General features: G+C 40.8%; 1 protein-coding gene across 4 annotated transcripts in view; it reads left to right on the forward strand.

Annotated features, from left to right (window-relative positions):
- aplp2 (amyloid beta (A4) precursor-like protein 2) overlaps positions 1-21,981 on the forward strand; it is a 52,485-nt gene that overhangs the window by 17,537 nt on the left and 12,967 nt on the right. For 3 of the 4 annotated variants that reach the window (XM_085379900.1, XM_085379902.1, XM_085379901.1), the window contains exons 2-7: positions 11,174-11,347; positions 13,176-13,305; positions 18,248-18,360; positions 19,709-19,926; positions 20,147-20,343; positions 20,728-20,895. In XM_085379900.1, coding sequence (XP_085236026.1) covers positions 11,174-11,347; positions 13,176-13,305; positions 18,248-18,360; positions 19,709-19,926; positions 20,147-20,343; positions 20,728-20,895 — 1,000 coding nt within the window. The remainder of the gene's footprint in view (positions 1-11,173; positions 11,348-13,175; positions 13,306-18,247; positions 18,361-19,708; positions 19,927-20,146; positions 20,344-20,727; positions 20,896-21,981) is intronic. The other variant, XM_085379903.1, reaches the window with a different exon arrangement.

The following is a 21,981-nucleotide window of genomic DNA, read 5'->3' on the forward strand; positions in this document are numbered from 1 at the left end:
CGTCCAGACTAATTTAGTTTCATTCCTGTCAGGGAATCGTACATCAGCATGGAAAGATTTAAAAACATTCTCAACTGGAATGAACATCTGGTAAAAGTCAGATCTTTATGTGCATCCAAATATCTTTTTCCAGTTAAATCACCACATTTGTGGGCAGCTTGGAGGTTTGACAGGTGGTGGTAATGATGTTTTTAGTAAAGTTAATGAGCTAGTTATTCTTCCTTATTTGTATTTGCAACAGCCATTTAATTTAAAATACACCCCCAGTCCCCCCACGATCCTGAATTGGATAAGCAAAAGGTGGGTGGATGTTTGCTAATGTATGTGAATGTAGTCAAACTCAGCCCTGTTTTGCAACCTTATTTCCCATAATCCTTCACCTCTAAATCGTTTCACATATTGCAGAAATAGTATAACCACACTGTAAACTTGGATAAACACTGACTTTCCCACTGATGCTGCAGTTTTACCTAGAAATTTCTTTTTATATGATAAATAGCAGTGCAGTATATTCAGCACCTGACACAATCCTATACAGCTGTTGCATCGCTTCATTTTGAAGTATTTGAATTATCAAATCCATTTGTATTTACACCTACTTGTGCTCTAAATGGGCTCTCCTCACAGTTTGACTTGCAGTATCTCAACATCATGACCTCTCATGCTAGAACTATAATAAAAACATTGAAAACACTAAAAAAAACCAAACCTAAATTCCTACCTTTTGCCTGTTTTGGGTGATTTATTCTTCTTCTTCAGTTACCCAGATGGTGTTGATATGAGTGTTTAGTAATTTATCTGTTGTTGCGGCATCACTGTATCTTGTAACAGTGCTATCATGGGCAACATATTGTGACATCTCTAATTTATAAACTGCTTTTATTCGAGTCAGGATAGTTTGGGATTCATTTGTCTTGACAAATTGATCTTTGTCCCTCTAGCGCTACCTTATACTAAATGTAGAAGATTGATGTGGTTACTATGACATCACCAATTGTTTTTAAGGCTTGGAGTTTTTTGCACTTCCACCCTGGCTTTTTTTAAGCCCCCGTTGTTGCCACTTGACCATTACTAATAATAACTAATAACTCAGCTAAGATCAATCACTTCATATGTTTTTTTTTTTTTACCTCTTGAAGTCACAGTGTATGTGGCATGCAGTTGTCCTGAAACTCTAGCACTGTTTAGTATTTACCTCCCCTGATCAGGATTCCTCCCATAAGTCAAGCCGTGACTCACTGTCTGGTAAGTATTTTAGAAGGAACCAGCAGCAGTTGGTGCAGTATTTGCTTGTGGCATTGCTGAACAGACTGACGCACACTGCCATGGCAATAAGTGCACTTTTTTTTTTGTTTTGTTCAGGAGAGTCCCGAGCACAGATATAGCTTTGTTTACTGTACGTCTGCTCTGTATATGTGTGAACGCCAGGGAAAATGTGCAAAATCCTATAGAGCTGAGGGTCATTTTCATGTTTGCACACAAGGACAGAGTGTTGCTGAATGCACCAAACGGGGCAGAGCAGCTGTTATTGTTGTGTTATCCCCAGTGCCACTCACTCAGCCTTCGCAGCTCTTCTCCCTCTCTGCCACACTGGCTCATATGCCAGTCTCTTGTAACTGTGGCCTCATTCCCTCTTTATCCATTTTTTTTCTCTTTTTTTTTTCTTCTGAACCACCCTCTTTTGTCTCTGTCCTGTCGTTCTGTCGCTTCTAATGATCTGTCTCCCTGCTTTCTTCTCCTCGCTCTCCCCTGCTCCACTTCTTCAATCTTTCACCCCATCATTTTCTCCCCTCTTTCTCTTTCTCCTTCTTTTCTTCTCTCTTTCCTCTTGCAGACCCAATGTTCGTCTGTGTGAATAGCTGGGATGCTTTTGTAGATCGTTTCCATAGTGACGAGACATTTGAACAAGTCGTTATTCACGTCCGTTTGCTGTAAGCTGGAGAGAGGCCATGTTATCTCCCCCTGGCATACAGGCAGACCCGCACAGCTCAATCACCACAACTGTTAGCCTGTAACCAGCGAAGTGCGTGTGCTTTAGCTAGAGTTTAATTACAAAAGAGTCTCATTGATGTTTATCTCCGTTAATCAAGCATATCAGCCTTACAGAGCAAGAGATCCGAGTTTCAGCTAAAATCTGGCTCGTTTCAGGAACTGTTAACTTTGTTTTAACATAGAACATGTGGAAGATTAACACCAGTGAACACTTTACTTTGCAGTTAAAAAATAACTTTAAAGTGTTTTGCTATAGTCCACAAAATCTTGGAAGTTGAGTACATCTTAGACCCCTCAAAGTTCTTATCAGTATAAAATATGATGTCATCATGTTTCCAAGAAAACACTCACCAATGAGCCATTAAAATGACACATTTGTAGCAACATATTATTTTAATTTCCCAATAAAAAAATTTATATCCAGAAAACGTGAATATTATGACGGGATATATTATGATCATGATGCCTGGTAGCCACCTACCAATAGACTAAAAATAACGTTGATATAGTAGAGCAGTGTTGCAGAAGGAAAACGGCTCTACTATATCAATGTGGTTTTCACACCCATATTTATTTTCTGTTTATTAATGTAACAAATGTGTAGTAACCCCCTATTTTTGCTAATATTTCATGTTTTGGAGAGTATCGCACTCTGAACAAAATCACTCATGTTGGTCAAAGAGAAGGGTACACTTTGGTCCTCAGTCCATTGCAGAGCTAAAGGCCAATTTAGAACCTCCAGTAAACCTAGCATGGATGTCTTTGGTCTGTGGGACTAAACCAGAGTTCTCAGAAGAGCCACACATGCACACTCAAACATGAAAACATACACATCCCAGATGCAAAGCTAGCAGCCAGTCAGACTGCTCAAAATCAGAACCTAACAACTGATTTTGTTAACAACCTAACAACTACCAGAAGGTTCTGAGTTTGAACGTGCTGATCACCTGGGGTTTTTGTGTAGAGTTTGCATGTTGTTGTGGGTTTTTTCCTGTGTTCCACTTTCCTCCCACAGTCCAAAGACATGAATGTTATGGTATTCGGTGGCTTTTTGTGGGAATAACCAAGTTTGGTTTTTTTTTTGGTTTTTTTTTCTTCTCTTCTCTTTTTTTTTTTTTTTATAAAGGATCCAATTCGAATTTCAGCAAGGTAAAGGTCAGCAAGCACAAAACCGTCTTCTAGGCCTTTTTTTCCCCCTCTTTTTTTTTTTTTTTTTTTTTAAATCTCAACGCACATGAACCACATTTCTTCAACCTACTTTTACTCCTGTCTCACAGTTTTAAAAAAAAATACTGGGTTAAGTAGTGATTTTAAACTGACTGTAGATGTGAGTCTGTCTCTGTCTTAACCTTGTGCTGAACATATCCGGGCGGAAAGGCTCAGTCATAGTTGGACAAGCTGTTAGAAAATTGGATTGATGATACATCTTGAGTCAGAAAGGTAAAAATTTCCTTATTGCATCTCACTGAGATCAATCATCCTTTGAACTCTCCTTAATTGATCAACTCATTGTCAAATTTGAATCATTTTCCTGGCTCGAGAAATGAAATGCATATGGTTACACGACTGTATTTTTACTCTTTCACACTTTGAAGCAGTCCCACACAGTCTCATTATCAATGGCATGTTCAATCAAGCACAGGTGGAGCATAGAGAATTACTAATAAGCTGACTGTCTTATCTGAGGCTGGGGTTGGGGTTGGTGTGTCATGGATAATTCAAGGGTGTGGTAAGAGTATTTTTCTGCTCCCATGTGACAGTTTGAAGGAGAAGGAAGAGACTTTTCTCTCACGTCCGGTTCAGTCTGGCTGTGAATGATGGGAGGTTAATGAACCATACAGAGGTGACCGCTAGTGATTAGAAGCATTATGTTCGGTCCTCTGTGAAGCATCTCCCTGTCACCTTAAACTCTAACAAACACCGAAAGACACACTCAAGAGCAAAAAAACTTTCCTTGAAAACAATTGTACTTTAGTTTTTTTGTTTTCAAAGTATTTTTTGACTTTTTCAATGTTGAAGAAGAACTTTTTTTTTCACTCGCTCAAACACATGCAGACTTTGTAGTTGGACAAAAGGACACTCATAGAGGAAGATCACAGTGAGTAATGTTTCTGTGTAAGGAGGAGGAAGCAGAAGTGCAACTTTCACATGTTTAGGTTTTGACTTTAGAGGGGAGAATGTCATTAACTGGAATCAACTGTTCCCTGAAATGCAAATGCATTTTTTGCACTGTTGGTTTGGGGCAGTGACTCATAGGGCATTTCCTTCTAGGGTAGTCTCAGGACACTTTAGATGGTGAAGACAAAAGGCCATTTTGCTCAGACAGAGGAGCCAATTTGCATTGCAGTGAGGGTTTGCCCTTTGGATTCCAATTCTACAAACATGACACCTTTTTCCTTTTGTTATTCAGCTTTTACTGTCTACCCTTTGAGGGTGGGAGGTGGCAGAGGTGTTTGGTCAGTAGGAAAATGTCACTGTCACAGTGCTGCTGAAAGTCTCTCCCCCACCTCTCGTCTGTTATCTGTTGTTTGTGTAGTGATGGTGCCAGTGGCTCACGCCCAGCCTTCCCATGGGCTTCACGACTGGCAGGAATCACAGCTACATTTTTGTGTGTGTGTGTGTGTGTGTGTGTGTGTGTGTGTGTGTGTGTGTGTAATATAAATGTTACGTTCTTACTGAAAGAAGTTAGCTTATATATATATATATATATATATATATATATTGATTTTGATTCCGTGGTTTACACTTCTCATAAAAAACTATTTCCTGTGTTTCTTATTGAATTAAACTTTTGGCAATACATGACCATAAGACCGAGGGGAAATAGTTGCCAGCTTTTCGGTATAAATAATCAGTAAATTCCAGATAATAAATCAAAGTTTTGTCATTTGTTTTTAATCCCTGAACTGTCACCCACTTCCTGTTAAGTTGTCATATCCATTTTAATAATGTTTTCCTAATCTCAGACTTACTCCTCATGTATTCAGTTTCCTCTAAGCTGCCAACAGTAATTCCTATAACACATGTCATTATTTCTTTTTTATTGTGATAGTCACCTTACTCCAACACAGTGGGCTCAGGTAAACAGCTTAACCCCCCTTTTCTTTGCACACATTAAGCTCATAATCTAAATAGGCAAAACGTAAGCAGGCTGAATGCTCCTCCATACTTCAAATCACTGTCGGCATGAACACGTCTGTGTCCGTTACATTGATTCTTGTCTCGGTCCACAGCGGCACCCAAAGTGAATCGAATGAAGCGCTTTGTTTGGAAAAATATCTGCGTTTATGTCACCGCTGAAATTTCGATCTGTGCAGCATAAGTTGCTCCGTCGATACTTAAACGAGATAAAAATGCCAAAGTCTGTCTCCTTCCTCTTTTCTTCGAGCTAACATTATCCACAGATCCGTCTGTACGAGTGAAATTCTCTGAAAATGTTTTCTTTTCATTAGTCGTGTTCATGGGGGTGTTTTCATGTCTAAATCTGGACACCGAGCAAAGTATTTATTGATCAGTGACTCAAACCACTGCATATTGTTTAAAGGGAAATGAATTATGTTTGCCTTTCAAAGAAAATGCAGTTACAGAAGCAACAAACTAAAGAAACAATAAACAAGCCATACTAACGGCTGTTATAGAAACTAATACAGAAACGTGCTTTAATTGCTCCCCCACACACATTAGCACAATGAAACAATGGCTGCTCAGTCACACATTTTACTGCAAGCAATAAGACATCTCAAATCAATATTACATTTATTATGTTCCTGTATATTGTCCATGTAGGTTTTCCTCCTGTACATGTGAGTGCAGCTTTCTCACTACTGCATATCTTGTTTAAGTATTAAGTCACCAGAGGGAAGGATTATGTGGATTAACGATGCCAGGCATTTCTCTGCAGAGTCACATGGACGCTAAGCATTCTGTGAACATGAGAAATCCTGACTGGTGCCTCGTACTGGAGCTGCTTTTAAAAGGGGGCCAGACTGTGAGAATGGCTTCACCATACCTCTGCCAAAATTAGACCGGTTGCCACCGCTCAGTGAGGCCTGAAAAGTTTATAGAACAGTTGACACTGGAGCTGACTGCAGTGTAGCTGTTTTTATGCACAACATGGGCAGATTACCAGAAACTGTTTATGAGAGAAGCCAGGCTCCACCGTTTATTCGACTGTCTGGTCACAGAGGAAATTTGTGTACAGTTTGTTTTGGCACGTTCAGAGTTTGCACCTCTGTGACTGCTTTGGTGGATCACCTCTGAGGTGCGAACCCTGCTGTTTTGAAGATTATGACTCTTATGTATTCATCTCCCCTTTCCCACTGTTCTCTCAGTGTGTGTCCCAAGCTCACACGCTTTTCATGCATACTGGCCTGACAGGTCAACCTGAGACCACACAACCACACACATACACATACACACAGATTGGATTAGCTTCTTCTGGATTTTGCCCAGATGCTGTGTGGTAGGTCATGTAATAATTGACCCGCACTGGTCCTGCAGGGGCTTACTGAAGCCTCATTAAGGAATGTTTCTTTCTCTTTTCTTTTTTGGGGGGATGTTTTTGTGCCAGCTGTCTTAGCTACACCTTCCTTATTCTCTTATTTCTGCACACAATCTGCATTGTTACCGATATCGGGCTTTATTTAGTCCTTTTCAGAGCTTGCATGGAAAATCATTTTCTCCCTTTCATATCAAACAGTGGGAAAATGTCTTCCACAGACTTGATAATGGCCTGAACTTAAATAATCCATCTCAGTAAATGTAAAGCGTTAATCCATTTAGACCGTTTCTGTGACTTGTTGTTATTTCATTTCATGTCATGTCGATTATTTTCAGCATTTCTTGTCATTACATGATAGAAATAGTGGGGCGAAACAGGAAATGTTGGTAAAAAGAGAAGGGAAATGACACAGAGCAAAGAAAATCACCATCAATTATCTTCTAATGACTTATCCTCTGGAGGACAGTTTTTCAGGGCTTTCAGCAAAGACAGTGGATGTCTTTATGTCTTTTCCCATATGCCACAAGTAAGTGCTTATGAATTCAGATACATTTTAAAATGCTACATCATGCATCATTATCAGAAAACACCCGATCATCCTTATTTTCTTCTCCACAGTCCCCGTAGAGAGCATGCTTCTGGTCCCAAAATCTTGTCCCTTGCAAATTTATGTTGATTCATCTTTTACAGAGATTTCACTGCACTTAGGTTCAGCATTTATCTTGTAAATATATTATTTTGAAGTAAAAGAGAATTAGAAGTGTTTCTCTGTTTCTTTATATTTATGTAACAATACAGCAATAAATAAGTCAAATGTGTACACAATGTATAGCAAACAGTGGTTTAATGTAGACTAGATATAGATGCTTTAACTCGCTCATGTTTTACCCTTCAAACGACAAACACTCTGTTTGTGTAGCTTGGTTCTTAGAGGGCCAGGCTCTAATATCTGTGGTATATTTATCTGTTACGGGAATAAAAAGGAGCATTGTTTGTGTGTTCATTCAGTGTTTCATGCGTTACAGCACAACATGCCCTGCCATGTTTTAGCTTGTTTTATGTGGAACTTGGCTCAGCTCTCAGAGCAGACCAATAAAACATGTTTGTGTGTAGGAGGCGGACTGGGAAAGCGGTGGCACACACACTGGTGTGTGTTTGGAGTAAAGAGTGAAAACGAGCTGAATGATCCTCAACCCACACAGCTTTTGACAAGCGCCTGTCTCTCCTGCGTTCACGCCACCTTCTTTATTGCATTACAGTCTGCGTTGACTTGAGAATAATATTTGAAGCTGGGATATAAGCCAATCAGCGCATGTTTCCTGCTGCTGTTTACCCAATTTGCCTGAGCTTTCCTCTGTCTCACCGCCTCTCCCTTTTTCCAGCTTCCACTCCCTCTCGCCGTCTTTTGTCTCCCCTCTTGCTGAGCTTACGCACAGGAGCAGGTGTTCACACTTACACGATATAACATCTCACGGTGAGTCAGTAATGAGAGATGAGAGGGCTCGATGACTTTTTAGGCGCGGTGGCTTATTTGTCCGTGAGGTGTGTGCCTCAGCAGTTAAAATTACATTCAGATTGTTTTTGTATTTTAGCAGCATAGAGATACACACACACACACACACACACACACACACACACACACACACACACACACACACACACACACAATGGTGGTAACGCATGACAAAGAAAATATTTTGTATCGAAGCATATTTCTATATGCCAACAAAATCTCAAAAGACAGCATGATTTTCAGTGCAATCCAACGCTCCCGTTTGCTCTTCAAAATATGCTGAAGGCTCATCTTTTTTTAATCCCACTTATTAATCTATTATTTCATGTCTCCAGGCAATCTAATCTGTTTTTTCTGTTTGTATAAAGCCTTCAGGTCTAGCGAGCTGAATTAGCAATAACATTACATGAGGATTTTTTTACACCCTGATCATAAATATCAGCAAAAATAATTGACAGTCAAAGGGCTGCTGTACTGTAAAAATTAAAAAATGAAATAGTGGCCTGATCTTCTATTTCATGTTGAATCACATCGAGATTGAAGAACGTAATTAAATATTATTGCATATAACCTCCATTTCGCTGGCCCTCGTGGGTTGACAGAGCACATCGTTCTTGAATGACATAAAGAACTGGAACAATGACACTCCAGTTGTGTGCTTGACTGCTCTGGAAATGACATTCAGATGAGCGACTGTCCAAGGCTGAGTCGCAACCAAACAAAAATTGTCTGTTTCAAAGTTGGACCAAAATGTGCGACATGTTGAATCAAGAACAAAGGAATCTACGTCTCCTGTAGCAGTGTGCATTTCGCCGTGTGTTTTCTAAAGGTGACACGGAAAAGACAGGAACCACAAAGGAGCTAGTTTTCTGTGTGTCACTTCTCGCGCTCTCAGACGCCCTCCATTGCACTGCTCTTTGTGCAGGTCTGGCTCCTAAACTGGCATGTGACTGCAGATTTACCACAGTGGTATTAACTGCCTCCACTCTTCCTACAGTGCTATTGTTGTCTTTGAAGAATTAAATATAAAGCGGGAGTCAAAGGGGTGTCGAGACACACCCAACACTTGTTTTTCAACGGCAACCTTGTAGTTGTAGTCAGGCTGTCACTATCCCCTCTACACCTCTCTGCTCCTGAGGCACTCTGAGAATACCTGAGAAAGCAGGTGGAGAGCAAACAGGCTTAAATTTTTTGTTCAGGTCAATCCTCGCTAGTTGTTGTCTTTTCAACAATTAACAGTTTGTTGGATTTAACAGCGTAAAAATATACATAGTTCACCATGCAAAGTCTACAAAATTTTTCAAATAGAAGAATTTGTTAGGTCAGCAGGTAAAACATTATTATATGTGTGTATAAGTACACAAAGTGGAAGTAAATTCAAAGAAAAGAAAATGTATATAGTATACAGTACTGTATTTGTTTTTGTAAGCCTCTATCTAGCTACAGTTCAATAACTGTAATAATAACCTAAATCTTAGTGTTCAGTTTTTAACCGTTTGAGATTTGCTGCCGTTTTATTCCTTGTTTGATTGCCTATTTTAGTTCAGAGAGGGAGTATTGGAGCAGGGTAAAGGCATAATCAGGTAGTCTGTGTGGACGGACATGTTTTGAGGATGTGCTTGTTGCTAAATGTGCACGTGTATACTTATGTAGGTATGTGTTGGGCTGGAGCTTTATTCAGTTGATGTGTGTTTGTCTGTGTGCAAGCAGACTGAGCTCTGGTTAACTCTGCAGCTCATCACGCAGCACAGCCAACTGCTGATTACACAGCACTTGTTTTGTCCTCACTCTACTCTGTTCTGCATCCATTGTCAGCCTGGGAGCCTGCACAGAATTAAACAGAGAGCTTTGTCTAACACGCTGTTACTCAAGCGTTGCTCTTCAGCTGTTTTGTCCTTGGCTCAGTGCTACAGCGGCGACACCTCTGCCCACATCTTCTCTGTGTTGAGAACCCAGCAAATGGTCAGAAATGTGTCGCCACTCATTGCCTTGATCTCCCTCTGGGGCTGAAGCGTGTTTACTCAGTCTGATGATATTATGACAATCAAGTGGGCATCAGTTCTGTTCCACTCCCTGTCTGGAGACTCCCTAGTGTCTGCTTTGGGACAGTTTGGCATGCAGACCTACATCGCTTCACTGATTAATATGAGATACCTGTGCAGTAGCACCACTAGCATCACGTGAACATTAGCAGGATGTGACTTATTGTTTCAATGAGGAGCCGATGACACGACCCATGCTAAACACACACCGAGCCACATGAAAGCCAATTGTGCAACAGATGACTGCACAGTAGCTTTGAATGTGTCCATTTGATATCATAAGAGCTGTTTAGTTATCAAATGAAGGACATGCATCTGGGTGTTTGTGCTTCCTGCTTGCTTAAAGAGGAACTACAGTATATTGTTTAGGAAATCATAACAGAGAAGAGTATACAAAGATAGCAGAAGCTAACAGTTAAGATCAAAGGGTGTGCAAGTAAACAAAGATGGGGAATGGCGTTAGAAGAAAGAAATATTATGGATATATTTCCAGAATATCTTGAAAAACCTGCTTATCTTGTTCTAATATGTCTGCACAGCTGACCTGATGATGCAGAGTGTGTGGATTGTTTACTCTGAAGAATAAATGATCTCTACTTTGTAGAAAGACTTTGGTCCCGGGAGGTCTAGACAATCAAAGCTCTGCCTTCAACTAGGAATGTCCTGGTTTGTGAGGCGTGACGAACTGCAGTTTTTTTCCCCGTCTGATCTCCTGCTCTCTGTGTGAAGCCTCTTAGTTACTCAGTGCACATCAGAGCTAAAAATGTTGTGCACAAATCCAATCAAACCTCCACTTGTTTAACCATCCACCCTGCCAAATATTCCCCAGGTGCAATTAATTTGTCTCCTGTCTGAATCCCTCTGCTCTCTCAGCACTGCAGCAGAGAGTTGGCAGCAGCCAAGACATGCAATACTTCATGTCTTATAAGTTCTGTATTACAGCACATAATCCGAATCTGGTTTATCCGATCAGACTCCATAATGCAGAATGGTGTTTATGAGAGATGGGAGTGGGGCAGACAGCTTCTCAAGTCTGTCAACCAGCTTATTCCCCAGCTTTTATGGGCTTTATGATGACTGAGTGTTTTAACCCTTATTTCTCTCTTTGCTCTTGTCCTTCTGCAGGCACTGGCAGCAAACGCAGGCACAGGGTTTGCCGTGGCCGAGCCACAGGTGGCGATGTTCTGTGGAAAGCTCAACATGCACATCAACATTCAAACCGGCCGCTGGGAACCAGACCCATCTGGGACTAAGAGCTGTGTAAGAACCAAAGAAGGTATACTGCAGTACTGCCAGGAGGTAAGACATTGTGACACAGACACGTCTTTATCCTGTCAGTCTCACAGACTTGATGAAACTCATTTACTACTTAGAACGCTCAGTAGCTTCATGAGTTGTCAGTTCATTAAATTAGATGGCTAGGGATGCAACTGTGTGAAAGTGCAAGAAACGTGTTTGAAGTAACAATTGCAAGGATTTTTATTTTATTATTTTTTTGGATAGTTGTTTTTATATGACTGCAATTAATCAAATTTAATTTCAGAACCACTTTCGGCTTTGAATGATTATTAAAGCTAGATAATCGAGATAAAGCAATTATTTTGCTGCGTTCTGTTTTGCAGTAATTGTTTTGCTTTCCTTTCCATTTACCTCTCAATGAATGTGCCAGACCGTGGCATATTTGGTTTCTTTATTTATTTCTAGCAGTTATTTAGTTGTTTAATTTGAATTATAATTAAAGTTCAGAGAAGTTTTAACAAATTAAGCTTTGCCTGTTAAGTAAAGTCTTTGAGTAGTTGTGTTAAACAATCCTGGTCTCAACACTGACCAAAACAACTGTGATGATGACTTTTGTGATAACTGAGCATGACATTACGTTGCCATTTATCCCCCATTTGTGCCATAGAAACAAGGAAATTTTCTTAAATTCATGTATTTTTGAACATATATTTTGTCACATTTTCTTTATACTTTTTATACCTAAATAATAAAATAATAATTTCATCATGTCTGGTTGATTTTAAGAGTTTTCGGGTGGCACATGTGTGATGGCTAAACCTGCAGTCTACTGTGTGCTTTTATTCATTTTTCTTGTTCCATTTAGCAGCTTATTGGTGCTGCTGTCAGGAAATATATTAAATGTCATTTACTGAGAGTTAACTGAGAAGAATACTTTGACATTTTTGGATACACGCCTGTTTTCTGTCTGGTGGGGAGTTAGATGAGAGGATCAAACCGATCTCATGTCTGTACAAAAATAAAAAAGCAGTGAATTGGAAAAAAAAACAAGATATCCGGTTTAATAAGTGAACTTTAGAGCTGCTTTCAGGCAGATTTTTGGACAGAGCCAGGCTATTTTCTTTTTTCAGCCTTCTTGCTAAACTAAGATAACCTGCTCGTGGCAAATGAAAATGGTGTCTGTTCAAAACAGCTGGGTTTGCTTCACAGTAGGTTCACATTGAAATAACAAACTTTTGCACAACTTTAGATTATTAAGTATAAATTATTTGTTGAGGACATTTTAGGTTAGGTGGGTGGCATTGAAGACTAAATTGATGTGTACTGAGGGAAATTAGCTACTGTGGTGAGGGGAAAAGCCAATTTTCATTTTTCTGTGATTTGTCACTAGAGAGGCTATAAGGTGTTATTTACACTATGGTGGGTGGCTTTTAAATTCCCAGATCTTGTGACTGTCATTTTCTCAAGCTGCCTCTAAAACGAAGTTTTACACAACATGGATATCCTCACTCTTATTTACTCAGTACTCCTACTATACCTGCTAACCCAGGAGGCTTCTGGAAATGGTGTCATGGTTTATTATGCAGCCATCCAAGGGAAGAAAAAAAAAGCAGGGCTGTACATTTTCAAGCAGCCTATCTCAAAAGCTTCAGTTGCATTTACCAATGACATTTTGTTGGCATTTGGGGAAAGTGTAAATCATATGCTCTTTCACGGATGAACAGATGGCATCTAGAGAGTATAAAGTGTGGATTAAAGGATCCTACTGAAGCTCCACTTATCTCACCTTCTCTCTCTCTTTCACACACATCTACACACGGACACACACGTACACAAATGTACGTTCTCTCAGTGCTTAATATTAATTTGGGTCTTCTTCTTCCTGCAGATGTATCCAGAACTCCAGATTACAAATGTGGTGGAAGCCAACCAGCCCATTCGCATTGAGAACTGGTGCAAGAAAGAGAAGAAAGTGTGCAAAGGGCACGCCCATGTTGTAGTGCCTTACAAATGCTTAGGTAAGCTTGTGCACTTATGAGTGGTTCAAGGGTCGGGAGAAATCACTTAGGTGGTAAATAACCCTTCAAATCTAGATGTTCTTCATTTTCCCCCTTTGTCTGTATTATCCATCAGGGTGGAGAAAGATTAGAGTATGATACATCTTAGCCACAGGCAGAGGTGACATAGAGCTATATTGGAGTCTGATTCAGTTGACTAATTCTGGCCTTGAGCTGCAGATTGAGCAGATCCAGGCTGGATGGGAGCTAATGTGTTTCAGAATGGATGGCTTAGGGCCATGAGCCTTTTATTGCTGGGGAGGCTTGTTGAGCAATAAACTGCAATCTTATCCCCCCTTCCTCAGACAGTGGCCATAAACTCACACAGACACACAGGGTCAGCAAGAGAGGGGTCTGTGAGGAGGCCTACTTTATTACTCCCCATTTCGCCATTCGCCTGCACTGTCATAGACAATGCTCTCTCTCCTCTGTCTCCTGCAGAATCTCTGTAATCAGCAGTGGCAACATGGCTATATTCTGGTTTATTAAATGTCAGATATAGCCCCAGACTATGCAGGCCACATGCCTCTGTGGCCCCTGACTTACAAAAACACAGTACACTCCTGCTACCGCTGAGGATTGCAATAAGATAGAAATGGAGTCTTGAAACTCCTCCCTGTATTTGTCCAGCCATGTCAGGAAGAAAAAACATCTTCCTTCATGCTGCTAACACTTTCCGACATTCTTCCTCTGTCCAAAGGCCTCTTGCTGATTGAGTTGTGCCGCTTTCCAGGATGAAAAAGCCATTAGCACTTGCACTGGACTGTGAAATAGGCTACCATTCAAGAGCATTTTTGGCAAATGCAGAGAGGTGGTTTTGGGGTACTCCATGGGACAGCAAACACACATCCAGAGCGGCTACTTGGTGGCTGAGACGTGAATACAGATGAGAGATTTAGAGGCGGAATCATTTTCCAAAATTTCACTATGGCTTCCTCTCATCTGACATCCAGAGGCTACAATACTTAATAGGACTGTACTTTCACTACAGCTGACTGTTGCACCTGAACTCTTTAAGCATAGTTCAACAGCAGTGAAACGACTTCCATTTGATTAGGCCAATTTCATTACCTCTTCTAGAATAATTAAGGATTCACTCTTGCACATTTTTCATCATCATTGTTAAAGGGGTGACACTCATGCCCTATCAATTTACAGAGCCCTCTCTGCTGCTCTGCTAAGCTCCAAATGAGGAGCCTCAACTGAGAAAGCAGAGGACAGATGGAGAAGGAGAGATAAACATAAGGTGTTGGTGAGAAGAAGGCTGTTCAGAGGGTTACTGCTTAATTATGTAATGGAGCATTTTAGGGGGATTAGTTGGAGGGCTCTGATCATACGCTTCATGACATGCCATGCTTCTGCCACTTCACCGTGGCTCCTCTCTGCAGTCCATTACTTGTCAGGCCTCTCTATCATATCAAATGCAGTAACAAGTGCTTTTAAATTATTCATTGTTTGCAATGTCTGCATAATGTTTCAGAGAAATGGACATCAGAGGTTCCGCCTTTTGTTTGTCAGTGTACTTTAATTATACTAGATTCAAAAAGAAATGAAATGCTCCAAAGGGAGCTGGGCTTTAGCTGGAAGGATTTGATTAAAAGGGCTAGACCTGCACCCATGTCAAATTAATAGGTTTATATGAATAATGCAAGTGCTAAGGAAGAAGCTCAGTGTAAAAGGAGAGAGATGGGTTGTGCTGTAGTCCATCTCTCTCCATGCAAAGGCTCAGAGCCACAATCCCTCCATGTTTCCTGTCCTCAAACAATGGCTCTGCAAATGAATGCGATTTTTGTTCCATGGCGCTTTAATCCCTGCAGCATGATGTCTTTGTCAGACGAGTCAGGATTATTTTAGAGACTTTTTTATTATTATGTCTAGAATGGTAAAAACGGTTATTGCACATGTGTGACTCTGGTGTTTGTTGGCGTGTCTGTTACATAGTGATTAAATTGACTGCAGACTGCATGTTATTGGAGAAAAATATAGGTGCACTCTTTGTATTTGCAAACACTGATTTATTGAGACAACTTTACATTTGCATTTTGGTTTTATAGAACTAGGGGCTTAAATTCTGCTGCCCCTGGTAGCTGTCTCCAATATGGCATCATTTATTTGAGGCATATTAAAGCCTTTTTAAGATACTTTGTAGACTTTTCAGGAGGCATTTTAAAGCGATGTTTAGGTGGGTGGGAAATGTACATAATTGCATAACATTTATGCACATGGCACATTCTTTGCTTTTCCTGTTGACTAAGTCTATTGGTGGAACAAAGGGCAGGATACACAGTGACAAGTTCAGTTGTCGTAACAGATGCTGAGTTGTGCTATTGTGAATACACTGAAAATGTGTACAAAAAAAGCTTGGTGCGCTATCTGTTAGTATTCCATTATGGCTTGAAAAATGTTTTGCAGAGTCAGAAATAAGTCTTCAGGCCATCACAAAACATTTTCTAGGGTCTAAAACCAGTAGTTAAATGAAGTGTTCTTTCCATTATGTGTCATCGAACTCCAGCTACTTCCTGATTTTAGAAATGTCTGGTTCCCTCCCCAAAAAAGCACAATCCAAATGTAAATGACAGGTTAGCCAAGAAATCAAAAATAACTTCACATTAAACGAGCTATATGGCTTAAAATCAGACAAAGCAACAGGTGCATGCATGTATTAATAATATTCCTCTAATTTATTTTAAAATTATGTATTTCAAACTATTTTTGTCCAGGAAACACTCATTTTTTCCATCCATATTTATATTTGAATTTAGGGTGTAGAAATTATCACTGAAATTAATGACAGCAGGTTTCACCTTGAGAGTCCTTGAAACACAAAAGCTATGCGCTATGATTTAGCACCTTGCAGCAGTGAGAGGATCTTCAGTACATGCCTTATATGCATTCGGTGCAGCCAGACCAGGAATTTGACAGTGTTAGCAAGGGCATCTGATAGATGGCAGGTTAAAGGAAAAGTGGATGAATAGAGCATGTGGAGAGGAGGTCACCGAAATAGAAGAGTATGCTCTTATGCTCACACTTGCAACTACACAAACTGATAATGCACAGAAAACACACGGTGCTGGGTTTCTTGCAGTGAGCAAGGCACAGCTGCTCACCGAACACCATCATCCATCACCCACTGCAGTGTGACTGCATACGGCATCTGCTTGAAACCCACTCCACCTCACAACCAGAGAAGCCTCTGAGAGTGAGTGGACGAAATGAAAGCATAAGTAAATGAATCGCTTAGCATCCGGTGGAGAATATATGGAGCTGAGGGTTACAGGGAGTCATATTTGTCCTTGAGCTTCTCAGTTTCTCTGGAAAGGAGGCCAGAGTTAGTAAAGCGGAAGGCAATTTAAATCATTAGCAGCAATGAAATAAAATAAAAGTTGTTCTCCTACAAAGTGAGCAAATGTCATTGTTAGAGCTCTACTTGCTTAAAAGTGGAGGACAGAAATATCAGCAGCAAATCCATAAAAATGAAGGGAGTAATCATGCAGAATGGCCACTTCAAGTGTTTATTTTATAATAATTTTGTTATATTATTGGGCTTGGCTGTTCTATTATTCTACTGTAATGCCCTGTGGAGTCATGACAGAGCTAATTTTTACCCGTTAACAATATATAGAATTGCAGATATATGGGACAGAAATTGAGCTATAAAATGTGGTGAAATAGAAGTAGTGCAAGAACAAGTAATGAGAATAAAGGGTATAAAATGTTCAGTGACAGAAGTGTCAAACAAAGCCATGAATCATATCTTCATTGAAAGCCAGAAGACAGATAAAATGTTAAATCAGATGCATTCAGTATTCTGTTGAATAATTTTGTGCCAACCAGCAATTGCACAATTACTTAGATGCAATTGATGTGTCTAAGTAGAGAACCTGGATAAATCTGCTTAATGTGGCTAACCTTAACCATTGGTGGGTATAAAGCAGACGGGGGTCTGAAGGGGGGGTGGTGAGAAGCAGCTGCTGAGTCCTCTACTATTTCAGGCTCTCTTCTCTTCCTATCCTACCCTCTCATTTTCCAAAACACTGCTTTTTCGCCCTCTACCCGCCTGCCTCGCCTCGCCTGTGCTCCAGCAGCCCTGCCTGAGGCCGAGTTTAGGGCGAACCACTAAATGAGCAGTTATAGGACAGCTCCCAGCCCTCATCGTGAAACCTCTAGACCCTGATTTGTGTGCTTTCAGCCCGCGCTCTAAACCTTCTATTCATTGGGCCCTCTTTTTCTTTCCCTGCCTGGCTGCCTGGCTTTCCATCTGTTTCTGGTGGCCATGGCTCTACCTGAGCAACTTGTCACACTGCCAGCATGTGAGCAGTCACTGTCCTTTTTAATCTTTCTTATGACCCCTGCACCATTTTCTCAGACGTGCATGTTTTTCTTTTTTCATCTTAAATCTATTCATAGGAACTCACAAGAAACCTTTCAAGCCATTTATTTCTTCCAGATCCTCTTTCTGTCAGCTCGCTCTATGAATAAAACATCGCTGAATTGAATTCATCAAGCAAATGATGTCATTTTCTTGCAGGAAGAGCCTGGACTACCTTAAAAGAGTCACAGTGTGAAACCTGATTTTCTCCACTGCCATTTTGATTGCAGATGGGTAACAGATGCAGCTATAGAAGGGAGATGAATCCCTCTCAGGTTCTGAGGCAGCTACAAGTGTTAAAGTGCCAAATGCCCTCTCTGTTATACCGCTGGAATGAAGTATCTAGGACCAGGCAGCTATGAATTATTGAATCTTGGCCCCCTTTTTTGCTCTTCATCTATTCCTTTTTAGTCCGACTATGAGATATTTTTATAAACCCTGGCAGTGCTGTTAGGCAGTGATTAGGCTTTTTTTGGACAGATTGGTGGTGTGAATAACAGGCATATTGGTCCATTTTCTGTTTTGCTGTTACAGTGGGCGAGTTTGTGAGTGACGTCCTTCTGGTTCCTGAAAAGTGCAAGTTCTTTCACAAGGAGCGTATGGACATGTGCGTCAGCCACCAGCAATGGCACAGTGTGGCCAAAGAGGTAAGGAAGGAATTACCTCACAGGAAATGGTGGGAGGCTGTGTATCCTGTGGGAAGACGTTGTTAGCTTTAACTCGCAGATTAAACAAGTCTCTTCTTCCTGTCATACGGATCGTTCTTATATTACTTGCCCGTATTTCCACTCTAATGTCTTTCCACCTGTCTCTGAGAGTCTCTGAGGTCCTCTGATCATAGACGGATGGGGAGTCCTCACATTTCAGCTGTTAATCAGATTAGTGTTGTGGCTGTAATGCAGCTAATCCCACAGGGCGGCTCCAGAGCCACCCCTTTGGGGCCAGTATGACCACGGCTCACAGAGCCAATCATGTCACTCCCTGCCTCATGCTCCCTCAGTCCTACAGTCCAAAAAAAAATAGGCCACAGACTGAGTATCATCTTCAGCCTTAGTTTGTGGGGCATCCAAAACAACCTGTAGTCGATAACAAATATGTTACACCTAAGCACGGATAAATCTTGGCAGAGGGAATAAGTGAGTAAGAAAAATGCTTCAAAAACAATCTCTCCCTCACCACCTGCCACTGGGATGTTCTTAAGCAGGGCGGCAAATTCAGTGGAGTTTCTCAGCCGCCATCAATTAGAGCGAGCTTGCACTCAGTGCTTGCATCAGCATTGTTGAAAAATAGCTTGGCAGTTGAAGGACTACATGACTTTTTATCATTCCAGTCAGTATGTGGCTGAAGAATGAGCTCTATCCTGCTGGTGGAGAAACCTCCTCTGCGCAGCACTATTCTTGAAGTTAGAATAAACAATGAAATTCAGCTTACATATAAATGTTCTTACAGTGCTGGGAAAAAGTATTTCCCCTTTTCTGAATTGCTTTCTCTTTTGCATATTTGCTACACTTGTATATTCAGATTCTTCAGACATATTTAGCAAATGTGAGAGCAGCCTTTTTGTTCTTCTTAGTCAGCAGTGATGTTTACATTGGAGCTCTCCTATGAATGCCATTGTTGCCTAGTCTCTTACTTATTGTTGAGATTCACCAATATTGACTAATCTTGATTGAATGGGCTTGGTTGCACCTTTGTAAACAGTCACTCGGAATAGCAAATAACCTTGTTATCAAAGATCAGTGAAAGAAACAGGAAGTCTTGTCCTTGGCATTCTACACTGGAAGTCCTGGTGGTTGTGTCCTGAGGCTCTTAAGATGATTGCTTCTTCCATAACTCACATACTCCTTTATCAGGCCAGGCTTTCGTTGATGCTGAGGTCTTTTAAAATTGTCTCGATTAATAAAAGTTCAACAAATATCACTTTGTCAAAGTTAAAGCTGGTAAATTGGAGAGTGACCGACCCCGTGCCACGTGCCCTTTTCTTTCACCCCCCAGGCCTGCGGCAAGAGCTCCATGGTGCTGCACAGCTATGGCATGCTGCTGCCCTGTGGCATTGATAAGTTCCAAGGCACAGAATACGTGTGCTGCCCCGCCTCTCGCACAGAGTCCACCCAACCTTCCCTCCCCTCCCAGGAGGATGACGAAGATGAAGAGGTAGAGGATGAGGAGATTGATGAGATGGACCTGGATGAAGAGGAGGCTGTCGAGGACAGGTGAGCAATTGCGAAGGTGGAGGGCAGACTGCATCTGGATGTGTTCATGAAATATTGCAAGCAAAATAAGCGCTGCGTTGGGAAGGGCGGATGTAACTGGCCATCTGGATGAATTAAAGTTTTGTGACATTGATCCATGGCAGCTGCTCTGTCTCTCTTGATAAATCACTCCTTTCAATGGCTTACACCTCTTCACTTAACCGACTCTTTCCCTCATCAGCGAGACACCAGCTGACGAGCAGCCCACACAGAAGGAGGAATTGGTAGATGAGGATGAAGATGAGGAGGTGGAGGACGAGGAGGAGTACCACTATGTCTATGAGGACGAGGAGGCTGACAAGGAGGATGAGGATGAGAAGAAAGAAAGCAAAATGTCTGACAACCAGGATGAGGACAAGATTCTACAAGAAGTGAAAGGTTTGTAATGTGCTGTTAGATGCTTTCATATCATCCACTCAACCCCCTCCCTCTAACTCTCCCTTTATATGCACTTGCCACTACCTACATCTTAAATATAATCAAACCTTTTCAACCTTTCAGCTAGATCCAGTTATACCTAAATCCCCACCGGTCTGTAATTAGATAAGCTGAGCTCACACCAGATACTGTGATGAACTGTTCTTCTTGTATCAGACTGAAGGGACATATCACCCTTTCTCATTCTTAGATAAGTCCAGCTCAGGCTGAACAGAAAGGAGGTTATGAACATGTTATTATCTAGTTTCTGTAGTTTTCTGAGTGTTTGTAATTGAGACTGCTGCCCAAAATGGCTGGTTGATCTAACAAGCTGTACTCTGGCAGCGGTGTGCACCCTGGAGGCTGAGACCGGCCCCTGTCGTGCCTCCATGCCCCGCTGGCACTTCGACATGAGCCAGAGGAAGTGTGTGCGCTTCATTTACGGTGGCTGTGCCGGCAACCGCAACAATTTCGACTCAGAGGAGTACTGCATGGCCGTGTGCAAACGTCTGAGTAAGTCTCACGTGACAGAGGCCGCTTTAACAAACCCTCCGCTCTCTTTATCTGTTTGTGTCTTTGCTGCAGACTTCCCACTGAAAGCCTTCAAGGAAATTATAGATGTAGTAAACAGAACACCTGTTCTGCAGTCGTTCTTTCCACGTTACTTCACAGCCACGTCCTCCTGAATATACTCTAAGCTGTTCTCTTTTGCTTTATTTTTCCAAACAATTATTTTTATTAATTATTTCAGTTTAAAAAATCATATCAAAAGTGACAGAATCTTCTTGGTGCAAAGAAGGTATTTTTTTTATCATCAGTTAAATTAGTTGAAATCTGTTTAAATGTGAGTCAGATTTTGTTTGATATTTAAATGATGATGTAAACCAATTCTTCAAATTACCATTTATTTGCTACTTCTTAATCCGTCAGATTTCATCCTTGCATCACTACACATAATGACATTTTTCATTTACTTTTTTTTATGAAATAGTTTATTTGTAAAGACAAGATATAGCAGGTTCATTACTTTAGTGAAACGCTCTACTAATTTTGAACTGCAGACATTTTCCATATTAGTATTATCTAGTAGAAAGAAATCACATTTTCATTAGGTTTCATTTGAATATAAAATTATTTGAATAAAAGATTAAATACTGGAAATGTTATTTTCTTCCAGTCTTCTGCCTGACTGTCAAATCGGAGTTCTCTGTAGCAGTAAAAGAGAAAACTGTAAAACGCATTTAAAATTTAAACTAAATTTCAATTTAAAAAAAAAACACTCATACTTTCCCCTCAGTAGTGTTCCTCTTTCTTCTTCTTTGACGGTCAATGTTTGCTCCCGGCATGAGTTTGTTTCTGTCTGTCTATCAGCAACCTGTCTCTTCTGATCACAGAGCACTGCAACTATTTTTGTTAGAAACCACCAGCATATGTCAGTCAGTAGCCCCTTTTTTTGCACCTGCAGTGATTTACTTCCCATCAGGTTAGACATAGTTCACAGTTGTAACCAACTGAATTTTTTCTTCATTTTTAAGGACTGAAGCTGCTAAATTTAGGAATTAGAAAATAAAGGTCCTTATTTTTAACCCATTCCTCTTT

The sequence above is a fragment of the Rhamphochromis longiceps genome, linkage group LG14 (assembly GCF_057381845.1).
Source record: "Rhamphochromis longiceps isolate RC_006_pf linkage group LG14, R_longiceps_female_GT1.1, whole genome shotgun sequence".
Taxonomy (NCBI): Eukaryota; Metazoa; Chordata; class Actinopteri; order Cichliformes; family Cichlidae; genus Rhamphochromis; species Rhamphochromis longiceps.